Below are 16,467 nucleotides of genomic sequence, written 5' to 3'. Positions count from 1 at the left end.
TTCCTATCACTTCTACATGTGTATAAAATCAAGTACCTAGGTGTGGTACCTTGACAGGATGCCACCTGTGGAACAAGTCCAGATGTGAAATTTCCTTGTTACTAAATTTCCAGTTAGTGGCGTCATGACAAAGCAGAAGCGATTGGGAATGACAGCTCGGCCACAAAGAATTTTCTTTTTGCCTGTCCAGTCCGTCACTGTAGCACTCAGAATTATTGTCTGAAGGCCAAGAATTTTCTTTTTTAGATTTCGGTATTATTTAATGTGTTTCTCTTTCGTGTTTCAGTAGTTTGAGTATGACTGACAGCTTGTGTTGGACTCAATATCAGAATACGGAGGATTCCATATGCCTAAAAAAACAAAACAAAAACAAAAAACAGTGGAATAAAATCAAAAATATCAATTTGTCACAATTTATATTTATTATACAAAACTGCTTACTATTTAATATTTTTTGTGGCACATTTTTATTTTGGCACTTTTGGTTCACCATAGTTGTACACCTCTGCAGAATGATAACGTCTAACATTTTTAAAACAGAAAAACGATCCAAAACCAGAAGGCACATCCATGTCTTTATTGTTGAAGTGGTTATTATCATAGAGCTGTTTGATAGCAAACATGCAATCTGGATGTAGAACCCTTAAATACAAAGTTGACAAGGCTGTATAAATAATATAATGTGCACTGTATGGCATGTAAAATATATACTGTGTATATTTATATGTATAAAACATGCTTCTTGGTTAAAGGAGAGTGCACACACACACACACACACACACACACACACACACACTCACTCAGTTTACTCTCCACCTGCTAACTAAGTCACATACATACGACAATGTGCCCAAACTCAGAGTTTGGTTTCCTTTAATACAAAAATAAGGACAAACACTTTTAGAAAAAACTTCAATGGAATAGTGCTGCTCAGTATTTCCACTCATGGTTTCAGGATATGATTGGATACCTTCATTATTTCGGCTTCTTATTGGTTAACTTCCCTCATTTTCACTTTTGGTACTGACTAAAAATGACTAGGCATGTGGGTGAAAAAGCAAACGCATGCAAGTTCACTCAGAGTAGTTTGTGATGAAAGGCGCGGCTTCAGTCAAGTATACTTGGATAATACAATGCCTGTGTGTCGTCTCTGGTGAAGCCCAGATGTACATTCAAAAACAACAGAAGGAGCCGAGCTCGGATCAGAAAGCATTAACGGTGCACCCCTTTGAATTCAGTAAACATTAACCCTCAGAACTGACAGTGCAGGTTTGCAGAGATTATGGGATCGTGAGGACTTCATGTCTTAATCTAATGCCATTTCAAGCAGGATTCTGTTCCCTTTGTAGTCGTTTGACGTCAAACCCATGATTCAGCGTGTGCATGAGTCAGAAATCTGAATAAGAGGCACTCTGAGAATTATTTGCTCATATCCGAGAGGAAGCTGGGCTTCATTTGCTGCCTTAATGACTTTCCATGAAGTCACAGCTCATTTGGTTCCTAAGTACCTTATTCAAGATTCCCCATGGACACGCACCTGAAAGCAGAGCTGTGAAAAGCAAGAAGCTACAATCATGTTAAAGAGTTTGAAAGTACAGACACCATAAGCCAACAAAAATACAGACTCTTCTGAGTGTAGTGTTCCCCCATTAAACCCTTCATATTGTTCACAATCATTAAACACAAGATTGTCTTTTTTTTCTTTTGGCCATGAGAATCCTCAAAGGTGGTGTGGAGGTGGTTTCCTGCTGGCTGCTTCAATCAGACAGAACTGTCTGTCCTGGAGAGAACTGTTAAGGTAAGTGTTCCCCTGTTCTTGTCAGCCTTGGTCAGGCTCATAAGAGCTATCCTCCATTGTGTGGGAGCCGAACAAGCTACTCCAGCATCCAAGAGCTGCACAAGTGCTCTCGCCAAGGACCCAGGAGAGGACTTGGGTTATATGTTTATGAGACGCCCAGCTTGCTGTAAAGACGGCAGATGCTGAGGTGAGCTTGCTAAGTGGCTTGGAAACAAGCTGAATAAAAATGGAAAATGCCAGACTTGGTAACTCTCGCAGGCTGAAACGGGACAGGGTGGAGTGGGCAGTGGAGAAACCAGTCCAGTGTGCTGATCTGCAAACGGAGCTTTGTATAGAGTCTTTGATTTAGGAAGAAACTCTTCCCACCACCTCGTCGATGCACCACACTCCCGGGCAAGGTTAACTGGAGGGAGAGAGAGAAACAGATGCAAGTTAATCTCAGCAAATATGCAGCGAGATGTCAGGAAGATTAAAAGATTGGGCTGTGATTTGAATGGAACAGCGAAGGCATCATTTCATACAATTACCAAATCAAGGACCTGGCTGATTTTCAGACCGAATGTAAGAAGCTGCATTTTTAATCGTTACTCTACATTTATTTTATCTCAGCAAAAAACTCAAATGATTTAAAAGTCTTTGTAGTAAACAAACTGGCTAAGCATGCATTAGTCCTACCAAGATATACAATGATCCTAATTTGGATTTTAAGCAAGTCCTATGTCCACAGACTGTATATAAAAGATGGAAATAGCCACCGAGCAGAACATTTCAGCCATTGCCATCTTGTTTTTTTCAATTATTATTTTCCTTATACATTTTATGATTTAAGGGTGACGACACTCCACACTCATCCTGTGACGAACTGTCAGTCACAAGATGGTCTTACCCTAAACCAGTATATTTATCTAAATTGAGAACATGCTGTAATAAATGAAACCACTGATTTGATCCATAAGTTCACCAAAAAAAAGTGCTGATTGAGGTGTTCGCGTGAGCCTTAGTAATTTTCTCTGCTGGCCATGAGACAGACGGCAAGTCAATTCTGAATTAATTTCTATGAAGAGCATCTGCATGACTTTGGTCCTGAAAACCTTTTGGTTTCTTATTGTCGTCCACTGCACAGCCTGTGTGGAAAGCAAAAGAGGTTTGCTCCAAATTAATTTCAGTTCATTCCAGTTTATCTGCATTTGTAGACACTGCCTGGAACATGAGAAATGAAAAATCTTGGCTTGGATTTCTTCTAACTAAACCAGACATCCCAACAAATTGTCCAAAATTCCAAGAGGCCAAATCGGCAGACTAGCTGATGTGGTTCCAAGATTGGCTTCGCTTCTCAGGTCATCATATTTTATTCACAGTCTGAGGACAGATCAACATTAAATAATCGAAAGTCTGCGCGGGAATACAGCAGCGAATTGTTCAAGCGAGTCGCAGCAGAGTGCTGCCTCGCTAAAACTTGAATTTTTTCAGCCGTGAGAAAAAGTCCTGTCTTATCTCTTGTTGTGTGAGAAAGGGCAACTTCAGACAAACCTGAGAACTTCTTCTCCTGAGTTTATGTGTCAATTTATTTTTGTCCAGTTCAAAACACCCAGTGCCCAAGTGATCCCAACTCTTAAAAGAGCAAATCCACCCAAACTACATGGCTCAAGGTCCATAATACAGAGTATATTCACCACCTGCACCACCTCAGTGACACCCAAAACAAACAAACATACACACACTGAGAAGTTGAGATGTTTACAGGGAAACATCTGGTCAAAAGAAGAACAAGGAGGAGGAGGAGAAGGAAGGAGCTGTCATTTGTACCAGGTACTGCTGGAATCTTCTCGCTTTATTTTGAAGCCATTTGACCTGCGAGGGCTGAGGTCAGACATTTTTAAGGTTTTTTTAAATGGCAGGCACTGCACAGCACACATTGCACACAGTGTTACCAAATGTGGTGATCAGAAATGTATAGAGGAACAGTCATCATCTATATCATCCAACGCCCAGTGCCAGTCCTGGAGACTGGAGTCCTCCAATCTGAAAGGGGAGATTAGTTTTCATGGCCGTGTAATCGTTACTGCACACAACTCAAGTCTGTTCTGTGGGGTTGTATGAGGGCAAATCCTGAGACATAGAACTGGACTGGACCAGGACAGACAATGACAACAGTTCCTCAACTTCTGCAGGACACGCATTGTACATAAAGAACAAAGCCTCACAGGTTAACACCTCAATACACCTTAAAAAGAGTTCTTACCAAAGCTGAATAATCAATACGCTAATTTTTCTCCTTCAAGATCATCAGTCGCTTTTTTAAGATTGCTTGTTGAAGTTGCATTTGTAGCCTGTGCACATGATGTGCTGTTTTGACAAGAGTGGATGAGATGTAGAGTGCACTGAAGGCACTTTATTATAAGTGGTCAGAACGGGACTTTCAGTCAGTGATTTTAAAGCAAGAGTTGCCTAAAGGTTTTTTTTGTGGTCAGTCAGCAGGCCATTATGGAGAAACAGTCATATTAATTGTGACACACAACTAGAGCTGCTCAATTAATCAAATTTTAATCACGATTACGATCTGGGCTTTCAACGATCATTAAAAATGACTGAGCCGATTATTAGCCCCTCCCTCGTGCTTTACTCTCGCGCTGCTCCGTGTGGCAAATCGAGTGCACCTCTCTGCATTTCGAACACGCGTCACAACAATTAAGAGGACCCGAGGGAAGCTCGGAAAGCTAAGCAGAAGTTATTTGGAGAGGAGAGTGACTGCTGTTGGTTGAAAAGAGAGGTAAAAAAAACTTCAGTGGTGTGGAAACATTATGGGTTCGCGGAGTCAGACGTGGATCAAGTAGACATAATGTGTAAACTTTGCTACGGTGTCATAGCTGCACCACAGAGCAACACTGCAAAGTTCACTAAACATAGATGTTTACTAGGGGTGCAACGATACACAAAATTCACGGTTCGGTTCGGTTCGATACTTTGGTGTCACGGTTCGATATTTTTTCGATACAAAAAATGTTCATGCATTTTTAATTTGTCATTTATTAAAATTATAAATATATATTTTAACTCAAAAGTACAGTTTTTAAATTTAACCCTAACCCTTGTGCGTGTTTTTTATTTTGACAGCGAATGCGCACCTGCGGACCACTTATGTGCAGCCCTGGTTATTTAGCTCATCATATTGCAGCCACAGAAATTCTTTTGTCCATGAAACCATAAAGCTGCACTTTCTTTTTGCCTTATAGTCTGATTTGTCATAACTTCTCCGTTTTGTGGTAAGCTTTTCTTTGGCTGTCACTTCTTCACTCTGACCTGTCTTATTTGGCTCAGCAGAACTGAAATGCTTTTACACACGCACTCACATAAGCTCAGCGATTCTCTGCACGATCAACCTCTCACATGTTTAAGCTTGCTGCGGGAGATTTCACTTGTCATGTTTGCATAGTAAGCTAACGATTAATAAGACGATGTCAGAGGAATTGGTGCACAAATTATCATCACTCACAGATCAGTGCTGTCGCTCTCTATACACAGTTCGCGCGATTGCAAAGTGAAAGCAAAAAACAAGCGCAAATTCAAACGCGATTTCAATATGTCACATATTGACAGTGGCTTACCGATGCCAATGACATAATTACCCAGCTACATTTCTGAAAGAATGCAAAAGCATTGACATATATTGTTCCTACAATAGCCCGACGGGCAGGGAAGAGATAGATTTTGGTAGCCCGACTGAAAAAATCGCTAGCTTCGGGACGTCGGGCTAGCGATATTGCAAGCCCTGTATCTGATTGAGGAATCACTCATCTTTGGAAAAGAGAGTTTATTACAGAGAAATGTCTCTTTCCAAAATAAAAGCTATACTATCCGCTTCTTCTGGGCTATATTCTCAGCAGCATAAGGAGAATCATGTGCTAACAGCTGTCTAAATGACTCGGCTAAAGTTAGTAGCATGCTTGCTTTTTTTTGTCTGCTTCCACTTGTCTTTGCACTAGGATGATGTCGGCGTAAATGTGCAGTCATATTCGTTGTGTTCCCGCTAGTGCTTTCAGGTTAATCTCGTTGAAATGACCTTAACGCCACAACACGGCAAATCTCCGTTAACGAGCTACCGCCGATCGCTCCGTGCATGGGGCTAGACGGCCAACACGTTAACGAGCTAACTGCGCTAACACACTAGTTCACACCAATGTAATTGAGCATTGCATGGCACATCCAACATACTGTTTTACTTTAGTCCATGACTCGCTTACCTTCAGGGTCATAGTCACATGAAAACCAAAATAATTCCAAACGCCAGATCTGAATGAGGTTCAATTTGCCTGTTGCAAGGAGAGCTTAACTTCTGTCTCGCTAGCTTGCCCTGCGCTCTTCCTTCTGACTATGCTGTCTGTGTTGAGCGCTCAGTGAATCTGCGCTCGACAGTGCAGCCTAGGCGGAGTAGTCGAACACAGATTCACTGAGCGCTCAACACAGACAGCATCGTCAGAAGGAAAATTGATAAAATAAATTACAAATGTTGTATTGTTCGATACATATGCGTACCGAACCGAAAGCACTGTATCGAACGGTTCAATATCGATACGAATATCGTTGCACCCCTAATGTTTACATTTTTTATTTATTTTTTATATTGCAAACATTTGCACGGTTATCAGTATTTGCACACTATTTTATATTATTTTTTAAAGTCATTATTCAATACATTGTTATTGTTAACCCTTTAAAGCCAGTCAGAGCAGCACGCTCTGTTTTGTGTAACTATTTTTAAATCCCTGTAGAACCTGAACCATGTAAGCTAGCGCAATAATTTTTTTTGCATATGAAACTTACATCTTATGCCATCAGCTTGTCCTCGGTCACGGTTTCCTTCCACATAGAGCTTTGCAAAAATTGCATAAAAAGTGCTTGCAGCAACAAAAACATAATATTCCAGAAACACGCTTTGCCGATCCGATCAGCTGTTCGTAACACTTCCCACATTGAAACAGACGTCAGCACGAACTATCGCATGTCCGCCATTTCCTGCCCGAAACAGGAAGTGACGTCATTTTCACGGAAAATGTAGTTGTTTTTTTTTACTTGTAGGCCTTAAAAGCCTATACTGGTGTTTTTATAAGTCATGTTTGAATTTTCTGAATAGTTTCTGGGATGCTTAGAACTCGAACTGCACAGCTGGAAATAGTTTATTTTGATGCTGTTTTCTTTGCAAATTTGCATCATAGGATTGTTTTTGTTTTTCCTGCAGTATATAAAAATTGGTGTATCTCCAAAACAAAACTATGAAGACACTCAAAATAAATTTCCTGTGGTGGGAAACTATTTTTTGCAACTTTTTTGTATTTAAGGTTTTGAGGGATAAGCCTCTTAAATTTCCCCAAGTAGAAATATATGTAAAAAAAACAAAAATGATTTTCAATTTTTTTGTAGTTTATTGCACTTTTTTGCAATTAATGTAGTTACTATGGACTTAATGCATACATATTATTAAAATATGGGCTATAACAGTTGTATTGATGTATAGCAACTTGAAATGCTCCCAAAAATGGCACTACAGCATGTAAAAAAAAATAATATAAGCTCTGACGGGCTTGGTTCTATGGTAGGTCTTAAAGGGTTAAATAAATATCGTCAAATAATCGAGATCTCAATTTCAGTGAAAATAATCGTGATTATCATTTTTGCCATAATCGAGCAGCCCTACACACAACACTCAAAATGCAGAATATATACTAAATACTATAAATAAATATTAAACTTTCTGGATGTAGTATGTTAATCAAATACACAAAAATTTCAGTTTTGAGGCTTTTTAGTCAGCCTGCATTATATAGGTCACTCCACTCACACTGTATGTACCTCAAATCATTAGAAATCTAGCCTGGAGATCCATAAACTGTTATTTGTTTACCTCCTTCACACCACTTTAACTGTCGTAGCTAACATAGATGAATCCAAAATCACACCTATAGGTGTCTATTACATAAAATCAGCTTTTTAGTCTACCTGCTCTTGCTGGTGGGGAGCTGTCGACTGGGCCTCCTCATGGACTGGCTGGGCTGAACCTTCATGGAGGTCCGCGGTGAGGAGCGTGCGAACTGTTCTGGGTGTGGAGGCTTTTTGGGAATCTTCTTGACCAACCGGCTCACCCACTTCTGCTGCTCCTCCTGGGACACGGCGAGCAGGAGCAGGTTCTTGGCTGTAGAAATGTCGTAGTTCACTGGTGGTAGAAGAGAAGAGAAATGTTCAGTAACACTCCAATTCACAAACATTTAAAAACCCACCAATTGTAAGTAAGATCGAAACACAGCTTTCATAGAAACAACAGGAGCGTCCTACCTTTACAGGGGGCGATGATCTCCTCCTTCTTGTCCATGTGGTCCTTGTGGCACTTGATGTGGCAACGCCGGCACTCCAGAGCAGGGGGCGGCTTGAACATGTTCCACAGTGGCTTTGTGCAGGCCTCACAGTTGGTGGGGAAGTGGTAGAGGGTGGGAATGAACTCGTGGCCTTTGTGGCAGACGTAATTGGACTTTTCTCCAATGGGATGCGGCTCCACGGGAAACTCTGGCTCCTTTTTGCTTTCACCTTCATTGGCATAAAGAATCTGGAGAGCGGAAAGAGGACATATCTAACTTTTTCAGCCTTCAACAACTCTTTAAACAATCAACATGCTCAAAGAAATAGAACATTTTCAGTAGAGCTAGGGCAGACCTGGAATATCCTGGGAATTTCTTTGGAGTCAGCTCGATACACATCTGTCTGAGTAACAGGTCTCACATGGAAGAGTTTACTGTGTGACAGAAAGGAGTGTTATTTTCTGTTTAAAGCATAGAACGTGTTAATACAAACTGAGCTGTTTTCTTTGCAGAGGTGCCTTCAGGTGTCATACTCACTCTATATCGAGCACCATGTTGGGGATGGACTGCTCTTTGTCTTGCTCGCTGTTGTAGAAAAGAATCTTCTTGCTGCTTACTACAACGTACTGCATTGACAGGACAGAGGTGGTAAGAAAAAAGGTCACACGCTGTTTTGCAGGGTCAAAGCTGTCTCAATGGTTTAGTCCTACCTTTCGCTCCCATCCAAACTTCTTGGTATTGTTTCTGACGGGGAGAGACAGCCAGCCCTCGAGCCTCATTTCTGAGGGCAGAAAGAGAATTTAGATCATTATGGTTTGGTTTGAAGAAATCAACAAAATCACATCACATTAAAGTGAAATATTCTAGTCAGACATTATGCACCTTTATAAAAATGCTCTACTTGAGCATTTAAGCACTTTATATAACACGCCTCATTCCCCCATTCTCTTTATTCTACATCTAAGTGATTTGCATCCAACCTCCACACACATTCACACTCTGATGAAAGTATTCGAGAACAACTCAGGGTTCAGAATCTTGCCAAAGGATGCTTTGGCATGCGCGCTGGAGCAGCCAGGGATCAAATCACCAATCGTCATTAATCTGTGCATAACACATTAATGATAAAATGACTGTATTGGGATTGAAAGTACTTAATTTGAGCTGAATTATAGCGTCTTTCTTCTGAAACTTTCAGAAATTAGGGTTATTCCATTACTCTGACCTGGCATTTTCACACAGGGACAAACAATGCATGTTTTCTCTTTTCCAGATGTTTGTGTGGGAAAAGTCCAGTAGAACAACAGTTTCTGAAATACGCAGACCTGGAACCAACAACCATGCCACGTCACTCAAATGACCTTTCTTCCGATGCTCCATTTGAACTTCAGCAGGTTGTCTTAACCGTGTCTACATACCTCAGTGCACTTAGCTGTTGCCTTGTGATTGTCTGATTAAAGGCATAGTTTAGCAGGTGCACTTTGTAACGTAGCCAGTGAACATAAACATTGTACAAGAAGATGTTTGTAAGTGACCTTAAACCTTAAAGCTGTGGTGAAGACAAACTGTCAGAAATACTTTCTTTGTTTAGTGGCTGAGCTCTTACCTGTGTACGCATCATCAGCATCAAACTCGGGCCCGCTGCTGACGCTGGCGGAGTCCATCGACTGAACACTGAGCGTCTGCAGGAGATTTCTCAGCTGCTCAATGTCACTGTCCTTACTGTCCAGAGCCATCTGCATCTCAATGCGCATCTGGCTCTCATCTGCCAGTTGCTATAGATTAAAATGAGAAGAAATAACATATTGTAAGTGTCGTAGTCAGAGATACAGCAGCAGAGTGTCGTTTCACTGCAAGGGAAAGAAAACTCAGCTGTTCACTTACTGCTTGCATTTCGTTGATCTCCTTCTGATATTTGATGATGGTGCTGTTCAGCTTTTCCTTCTCTGACCTGAGCTCAAGCTGCAGCTTCCTGTTCTCCTTCTCCTTTCGCCGCATGTCTGTGTCGTTACCACGGCGGCTGCCTCCGCCACGCACTTCCTTCCTGTTCATGATCTCTGCCAGCTTATTGACGGCCTGCGGATGGGGATAAGATTCAATCTTAACTTAAGAAAAATGATGGGAAAAAATGTAAAAAAATTTTTGTAAATGAAGGGGAGGATTAGTCTTGAAAGTCTGTCTCTTCATCTTGTGAGTTATTGCTTTAAAAACACCGACCTGGGTTTTTAGCGTCCTCTCGCACTGCAGCTGCTTCTCAAATGCCTGCTTCATCTGGCTTATCTGCTGCTCCCAGTCCTTCGACTTCTCAGTTTCTGAAGAGAACAAAAAAAATAAATTATGTACCCACACCAAAATATATAATTCTTGTAATAAACATTTAAATGTTCTAATTACCCTCTATTGCCTCCTTCAGTTTGTTGTTCAGTTCCTCCTTCTCATTGGCCAGATTGGCGACATCACTCGTCAGGGTCCTATTAGCTTCTTCCAGCTGCAATGGACAGCAAATACTTTCATATCTGCTCTTTTGTGGAACTATAAACTCAACCTAATCTCACACTATTTTCAGAGCATATTTATTGGGCTTGAGATGCACTGCATTTACACGTCGTGATACTTCCAGGACTGTGGCGAGTTATTCTATTTAACAGCCTTTAAACGTCTAACGATACAAAGACTTTCACCTCAACTCGATCATCTTTATTTCACGCAAACTCAAAATCTCACAGAGCTGATGGTGATGTCCTTCTCAGAGAGCTCCTGGCGATGGCGAGCCATCATCTCCTTCAGCTCCAGCTCCTTCATTATCTTCTCCTTCTCGAGGTCGGAGTACTGCTCCTCAGCGATGGAGCGCGCCAGCTGCTCCGAGTCAGCCTTTGTCAGAGTGATCTCCAGCTGTGCTGCCAAAGAGTCCCTGAGAGGAATAAAAAGAAACGCAAGCCTGAGCAACCCACCACACAAACCACCCGAGTCTCTTATTGGAGATAAATGAACCGAGCCTTACATTCATCATCACCGTTTTTCTGCTAATCATTTTTCGAAGATTAAAGTGGATGAATTTATTTCAAATTGTATCTTCAAACTGAAAAACCTCTCACCTCTCCTCCTGCAGCTCCTGCAGAGACTGCTGCACTTCTTTGTAGAGTTTGTTCCTCTCCTCACATTCCTCCTTCAGCTCACGAACCTGGGTCTTATAGAGAGTCTGGAGAAAAGGTAACAGGTCAAATACGCCCCATACTTAATACATCAACAACAAAACTCTAGATAACTCTTTAATGCCGAAATCTCCAATGGGAGGGCCAGAGAGGTGAGAAAGTTTCCTAACAACAAGCTGCTCCTCCTGACTGATAATGAACATGGTAAAGGAAAGAATCACTCAGGCTTCATGTTGCATACACACTTTGATACATACTGTTGACATTGTACAAAAACATTAGCTAATGGATGCCCATTGAAGTCTTCACCATCATTCAGCTCTTGGAAATGCATAACATACATTGGCTACAGAAATAAAAGGAACCCTCTGATTTTAACAGCCTACGTTCCCATAGAATAAGACTGTGCTACGGTTTATTTACTTTATTTTCTAAGTGCATTATGGAAAATACATTACTTGTTATCCTATATCATCTTTAAACATTACTGGATTATTACGCTTGAACTAGGAAATAACAGCAATGCATTACAATATGGGAAGATGTCACTCCAGTGTAATATAGCTGACTGTTATTTGACAGTATAGTCTGGAGCAGCCCCTGTAGCTCTACTCTATAAATATCAAAGCACCTCTATATTGTGGACGTAAGAATTGCTAGACCCCTACACACAACTGAAACATTTAGTGAGTTGCCTTTACAATGAGTTAAGCTCCAGCTTGGACTTCAACTGTAGCGCTAAACAATTCAGAGCACCTGCAGTTATAGGCAGCAGAGTTGGAATGAGTCTCTGACTCACAGGCAGCTGAATATTTTAAAAACTGCCACAGCAGCGCCCTGATCAGGCTGAAAGGAGTGAAACACAATGTGGACATGGCAGGGAAAAGCTGTTTAGCCAGAAGGAGAGAGGGGACTATTCAGTAGCAAATCAATCAGCAGTTTTTGGCCGCTCAGTCAGATGAATGAAACTATAAAAAGCCTAAAATGCCAAATGAAAGTGTCTTCATTTTCCCATCCACATCTGTGATCAGATATCAGACTTACTGAGAAATACTGCTCAGCCTCTAACTGGTCTTGTAACTCCTTCATTTGTCCATCTGTGTCCTGTCTTTCTCTGTGAAAAGAAAAATGAGTCGATGATTCATAATTTGACCGCATAAGGAGCCTGCAGTGTGCCTGCTGGGAAAGTGTTACAACAAAATGAAACTTACTTGCGCAGCTCCTGGTTCTGCTTCTCCAAGCTGCGCTTAATATCCAGCAGGTGATTAGTTTCCTGCTTGAGCTGCTTCTCGGAGGTTTTCAGAGCACTGAGCTGCTGGTTTTGAGCCTTCAGGTCGTTCTGAGTCAGGTTACGCTTCTGGGTCTCCTGCTCGATCTTCAGTGTCAGGTTCTTCACCTGAAAGAACAAAATGAATTTAATAAAAGTTTTTTACTCGCATCAGCTCTTTTTTCATTATCCTTCTATCCAATTTCAGATATGACACTCTTTACATTAGCTGCTGAAGTAGCTCCTGTTGGTGACATTTGACAGCTAAACCCAAACTTCACTGGTCTCCTGTGCAGAACAGAAACGCTCACCTCCTCAGTAAGGTGATCCTTGTGTCTGCGCAGCTCGTCTAGCTTCTGCAGGGCCTGTTTGTTGTCACAGTCCATCATGCTGCTCTGCTTCTCCAGCTCTAGTATTCTGTTCTCCAGCCGCAGTTTGGCAGCTCGCTCCTCTGCCAGCTTCTGCTCCAACTCTGAATGAGAGTTATTCAGTTATATTATTTAATTTCCCTTCTGAAAAGTTAAATCAATAAAATTTCTCATTCTGTACATCTTGTCGCAATCTGTGAACTCAGAGCTGTCGATCAGCCCCAAATTATATAGCTCGAACCCTGAACTCGGTACAAACTGTGAAAGAACAACCTTGTGGAAACAAAAGATCAGAGCCCTTACCCTTCATGGACTCTGACTTGGCGCCCTCGATGGTGACCTTGATCTTGCTCTTGTCTGCCTGCATTGCTCTGGTGGCCTTATGAGAGGCCTCCTCCTGTTCCAGCTCCTGCTGCAGCACCTTCAGCTTGTAGGTCAAATCGATCTCCTTGTTGCTCTTCTCCTGTAGAAAACACACACACAGAGATGTCACATCCAGAGTAAAATCTAGTCAGAAAATTTCACACCAAACGCTTTGAGACCAAGCCCAGAAAGTCGTGTCACTACATGGTGGTTCACATTTATATGTATATTCTAAGGAAGTGCAGTTAGAAATACTCAGTAAATCAATAAGTACACAGTTTCTGAAACAGGTCAGTTACAGTGCTGCAATAAATTAGGCCTTTCTTCTCAATTTCTCTAAGATATTTTAAAGTCAAAAAGCAGGCAGTTATGCAATTTTTAATATTAATCTATGAAAACAAAACAAAGCAAATACTTTGTATTAATCTTCCCGTGTCGACTGGAGTTGTGATTAAAGGTTTGGCAGTCTTTTAAAATAATTATTTGGCCTACAGTGGGCTTGAGTTTGAAAATAGCTGCTGTAAATCAATTATTTGTCACTTTAATCAAAACAAAAGACTTTCCCGATTGCTTTAATAAAATAATAATTTCTCACTGATGTCAAATGACCTGGAACAAACAGTCCAATCATGCTGTCCTCAAATCCAGATGCAGATGTTTCCAAGAAACACTATGATACTACTTTTAACATAACTTTTACTTAATTTGGATCACACGTGAGGCTCAAGTCAAATTTCCAGGAACTGCATCTCAAAGCAAAAAATGTTTCCAGTCAGGATTTTGTGATTTACCTTCTCCAGATCAGTGAGTTTCTCTTGAAGCTGCCTCTTCTCAGTCTCAGCTTTGGATAAAGCCTGTTTCTGCTGACGGGCCTCCTCTTCCAGGCCAGAAATGCGTCCTGCAAGATAAGCCCGCGAGAATCCTCAGAGTTACATTTCACGTACAGATCACATAAAGCTTAACCCAACAGCAAACTATGGCAAACGGTAAATGGCCTGTATTTGTATAGCGATTTACTTGGTCCCTAAGGACCCTAAAGCCTATAAACGTACACAGTCGTCAAGAATCTTTATTTCCATTTTCAATACATTATTCCTGTCTCAACTTGTATACGTAAGTCCTTTAATCTTTCTTAACGTCAATTTTATCCCCTCATTAAAGCTCAGTCTGAGGTCCGTCTGCTGTTTCTATTGTAATTTCAATTTTAGTTACTATTATTTTATTATTTGTCCTTTAATTTGTGTATTTATTTTCATGTTTTGAGTTTCTAATTTAGGTCTGGTTTGTTTATTCCAGGTTTACTTGTAAACTAGCATTGTTAATCCCCTGACCTCAACTAAAAAGCACTCCCTCTGATTTAAATGTACTTTACACATACAAGTTACTTGCCTGTTGTTCATATAATGACTCTGGTCAGCAAGCTCGGGGCAGTTCAGGGCAACTACCAAGAGTGTATGTTTAGTTGTTCCAACAGTGCCACAATGGGTTATTTATACACACATATACATCCCCCAGTTACTTGTAGTAAGCAACGGAGGGCAATATTTATATTAATACAAATATTTACATAGTTCAAATGAATTTCAGCTCTTGGACCAACTAGAGGAAGTAGCTCATTATACTGTGCTGTGTTTTATTTGTAAATGCAACACTCAAGTCACTGCATCCGAAGACCTACAAACATTCATAAGGCAGAACTCATGGTTTGTGATGCCCACGTCCTAATTAACGCAGTCAGATAAGAGGTTTTATGTGACAGCTTAAGTAGCCCGAGAGCTGCTTTTAATCAGATTATGGGTGAATTGTTAGCCTTTATGTAAGCACACTCCCTACAGTTACACAAATATTACAAACTGTCCAGGCGCACTGGAGCAAACAGGCCGCTTTGACCCTTCTGTCTTCAAAACATCAGCTATATTTGTTCAAGGTTTTATCTGACACCTCTGGACAAACTTATTTTTACTAATTCACATCAGCCTTTCTCAAACACACACAGTGTGACTGAACTGGAGTCAGAATCCATTCAGCAAACAGTTATTTAGTCCTGAAAAGCCTCTTGACTGCCCTCAGCATTTGGGTGGCACATTGCTGTTCCTCATCTAGCTGCCCCTTTATTAAACCTGCCATATAAGCTCCAAGGCAAGCAGGAGGAAAACAGAAACTGAACTTCTTTCAGAGGAATGTAATTACATTTCCACCTCATAAAAATACAGGTAAACATATCAGCAGCTACAGATGTGCCTAGAATTATGACTTATACTGACATCCAACCTGAAATTCTGCACAAATCTATTCTTTTGGTTTTCTTTATGCTAAGGTGAGAACCAAGAACAGAGGTGCAGTTTCTTTTTCTGATTGCGAGACGAATTTTGTCAAATTTGGTGGAGCATGAGCGAAAAACTAATACAAGACATTTTGGTGCTCCATGTAAAACTGCTAAACTGAGGATGCTCCAACTCCCTATTCATTGGTTTAGTATTTTATAGGTTTGTAAAGAAGTAGGTTTCACTTTTTACAAACACCAATCTGTAAGATCTGTTTAGATACACCGATGAATACAACATGTAATATTCCTGGTATCACTTTTATTAAGTCAAATAACGCACATAAATGACAACTGTTTGCAGACTTGACAAAGAAATCTTCGTGTGCTGTTTCACCCACCCATCAGGTCAGTGATGGTTTCCGAGCCCTGGCTGTGCTCCCTCCTCTCCGTCTCTAGCGCAGCCTGCAGGCTGATGCATTCCTTCTCCAGACTCAGCTTGCTGCGCTCCAGCAGGCAGCATTTGTCCTGCAGCTCGCGCACGTTGGCCTCCAGCTGCTGCAGCTGCTTGCTGCTCTCAGTTTGGGCTTTGCGGAGCCTCGTCGCCGCCTCCGTCTCGGCCCGCAACAACGTGTTGGCTTCTTCCAGCTAAGAGAAGAACACGTACACAAATCACACCAATATTTTCCCTTTAAAGGACTCCGAGTCCAACAAGGTGACTTGACAAGATCACAGTGATTTTTTCAGTCTGGCTGGACATCAAATATTAGCTTTTACTTTCAGCTGTTGTGACTGTTAATGTATTTGGTTTTACGTCTATTCAAGGCTTTTTATGTTATATGCTTGTAATCTGATGTCACAGAGCTCATCGTCCATGCTGACCACCCCCCCAACCTCACCAAACATACA

The 16,467-nt window shown here is 41.1% G+C and overlaps 1 protein-coding gene across 2 annotated transcripts in view; it reads right to left on the bottom strand.

Annotated features, from left to right (window-relative positions):
• Window positions 1-556: 556 nt before the first annotated feature.
• The window catches only part of rock2a (rho-associated, coiled-coil containing protein kinase 2a), a 46,405-nt gene continuing 30,494 nt past the window's right edge, over window positions 557-16,467 (bottom strand). The window contains exons 15-32 of one of the 2 annotated variants that reach the window (XM_085440686.1): window positions 15,960-16,206; window positions 14,087-14,193; window positions 13,236-13,395; window positions 12,876-13,036; window positions 12,509-12,693; window positions 12,342-12,411; window positions 11,241-11,344; window positions 10,870-11,056; window positions 10,540-10,633; window positions 10,363-10,457; window positions 10,030-10,221; window positions 9,752-9,920; window positions 8,856-8,926; window positions 8,683-8,771; window positions 8,501-8,579; window positions 8,126-8,393; window positions 7,793-8,006; window positions 557-2,201 (exon numbers count right to left, since the gene is read on the bottom strand). In XM_085440686.1, the coding sequence (XP_085296812.1) occupies window positions 2,198-2,201; window positions 7,793-8,006; window positions 8,126-8,393; window positions 8,501-8,579; window positions 8,683-8,771; window positions 8,856-8,926; window positions 9,752-9,920; window positions 10,030-10,221; window positions 10,363-10,457; window positions 10,540-10,633; window positions 10,870-11,056; window positions 11,241-11,344; window positions 12,342-12,411; window positions 12,509-12,693; window positions 12,876-13,036; window positions 13,236-13,395; window positions 14,087-14,193; window positions 15,960-16,206 (2,496 nt within the window). In that variant the 3' untranslated portion in view covers window positions 557-2,197. The other variant, XM_085440687.1, reaches the window with a different exon arrangement.

Source organism: Copadichromis virginalis, linkage group LG19 (assembly GCF_057382275.1).
Source record: "Copadichromis virginalis isolate Kocher_CV1m ecotype Utaka linkage group LG19, C_Virginalis_male_GT1.1, whole genome shotgun sequence".
In the NCBI taxonomy this organism is placed as follows: Eukaryota; Metazoa; Chordata; class Actinopteri; order Cichliformes; family Cichlidae; genus Copadichromis; species Copadichromis virginalis.
The sequence above is the reverse complement of the archived record's forward strand: the minus strand, read 5'-3'. Positions and strand labels throughout refer to the sequence as shown.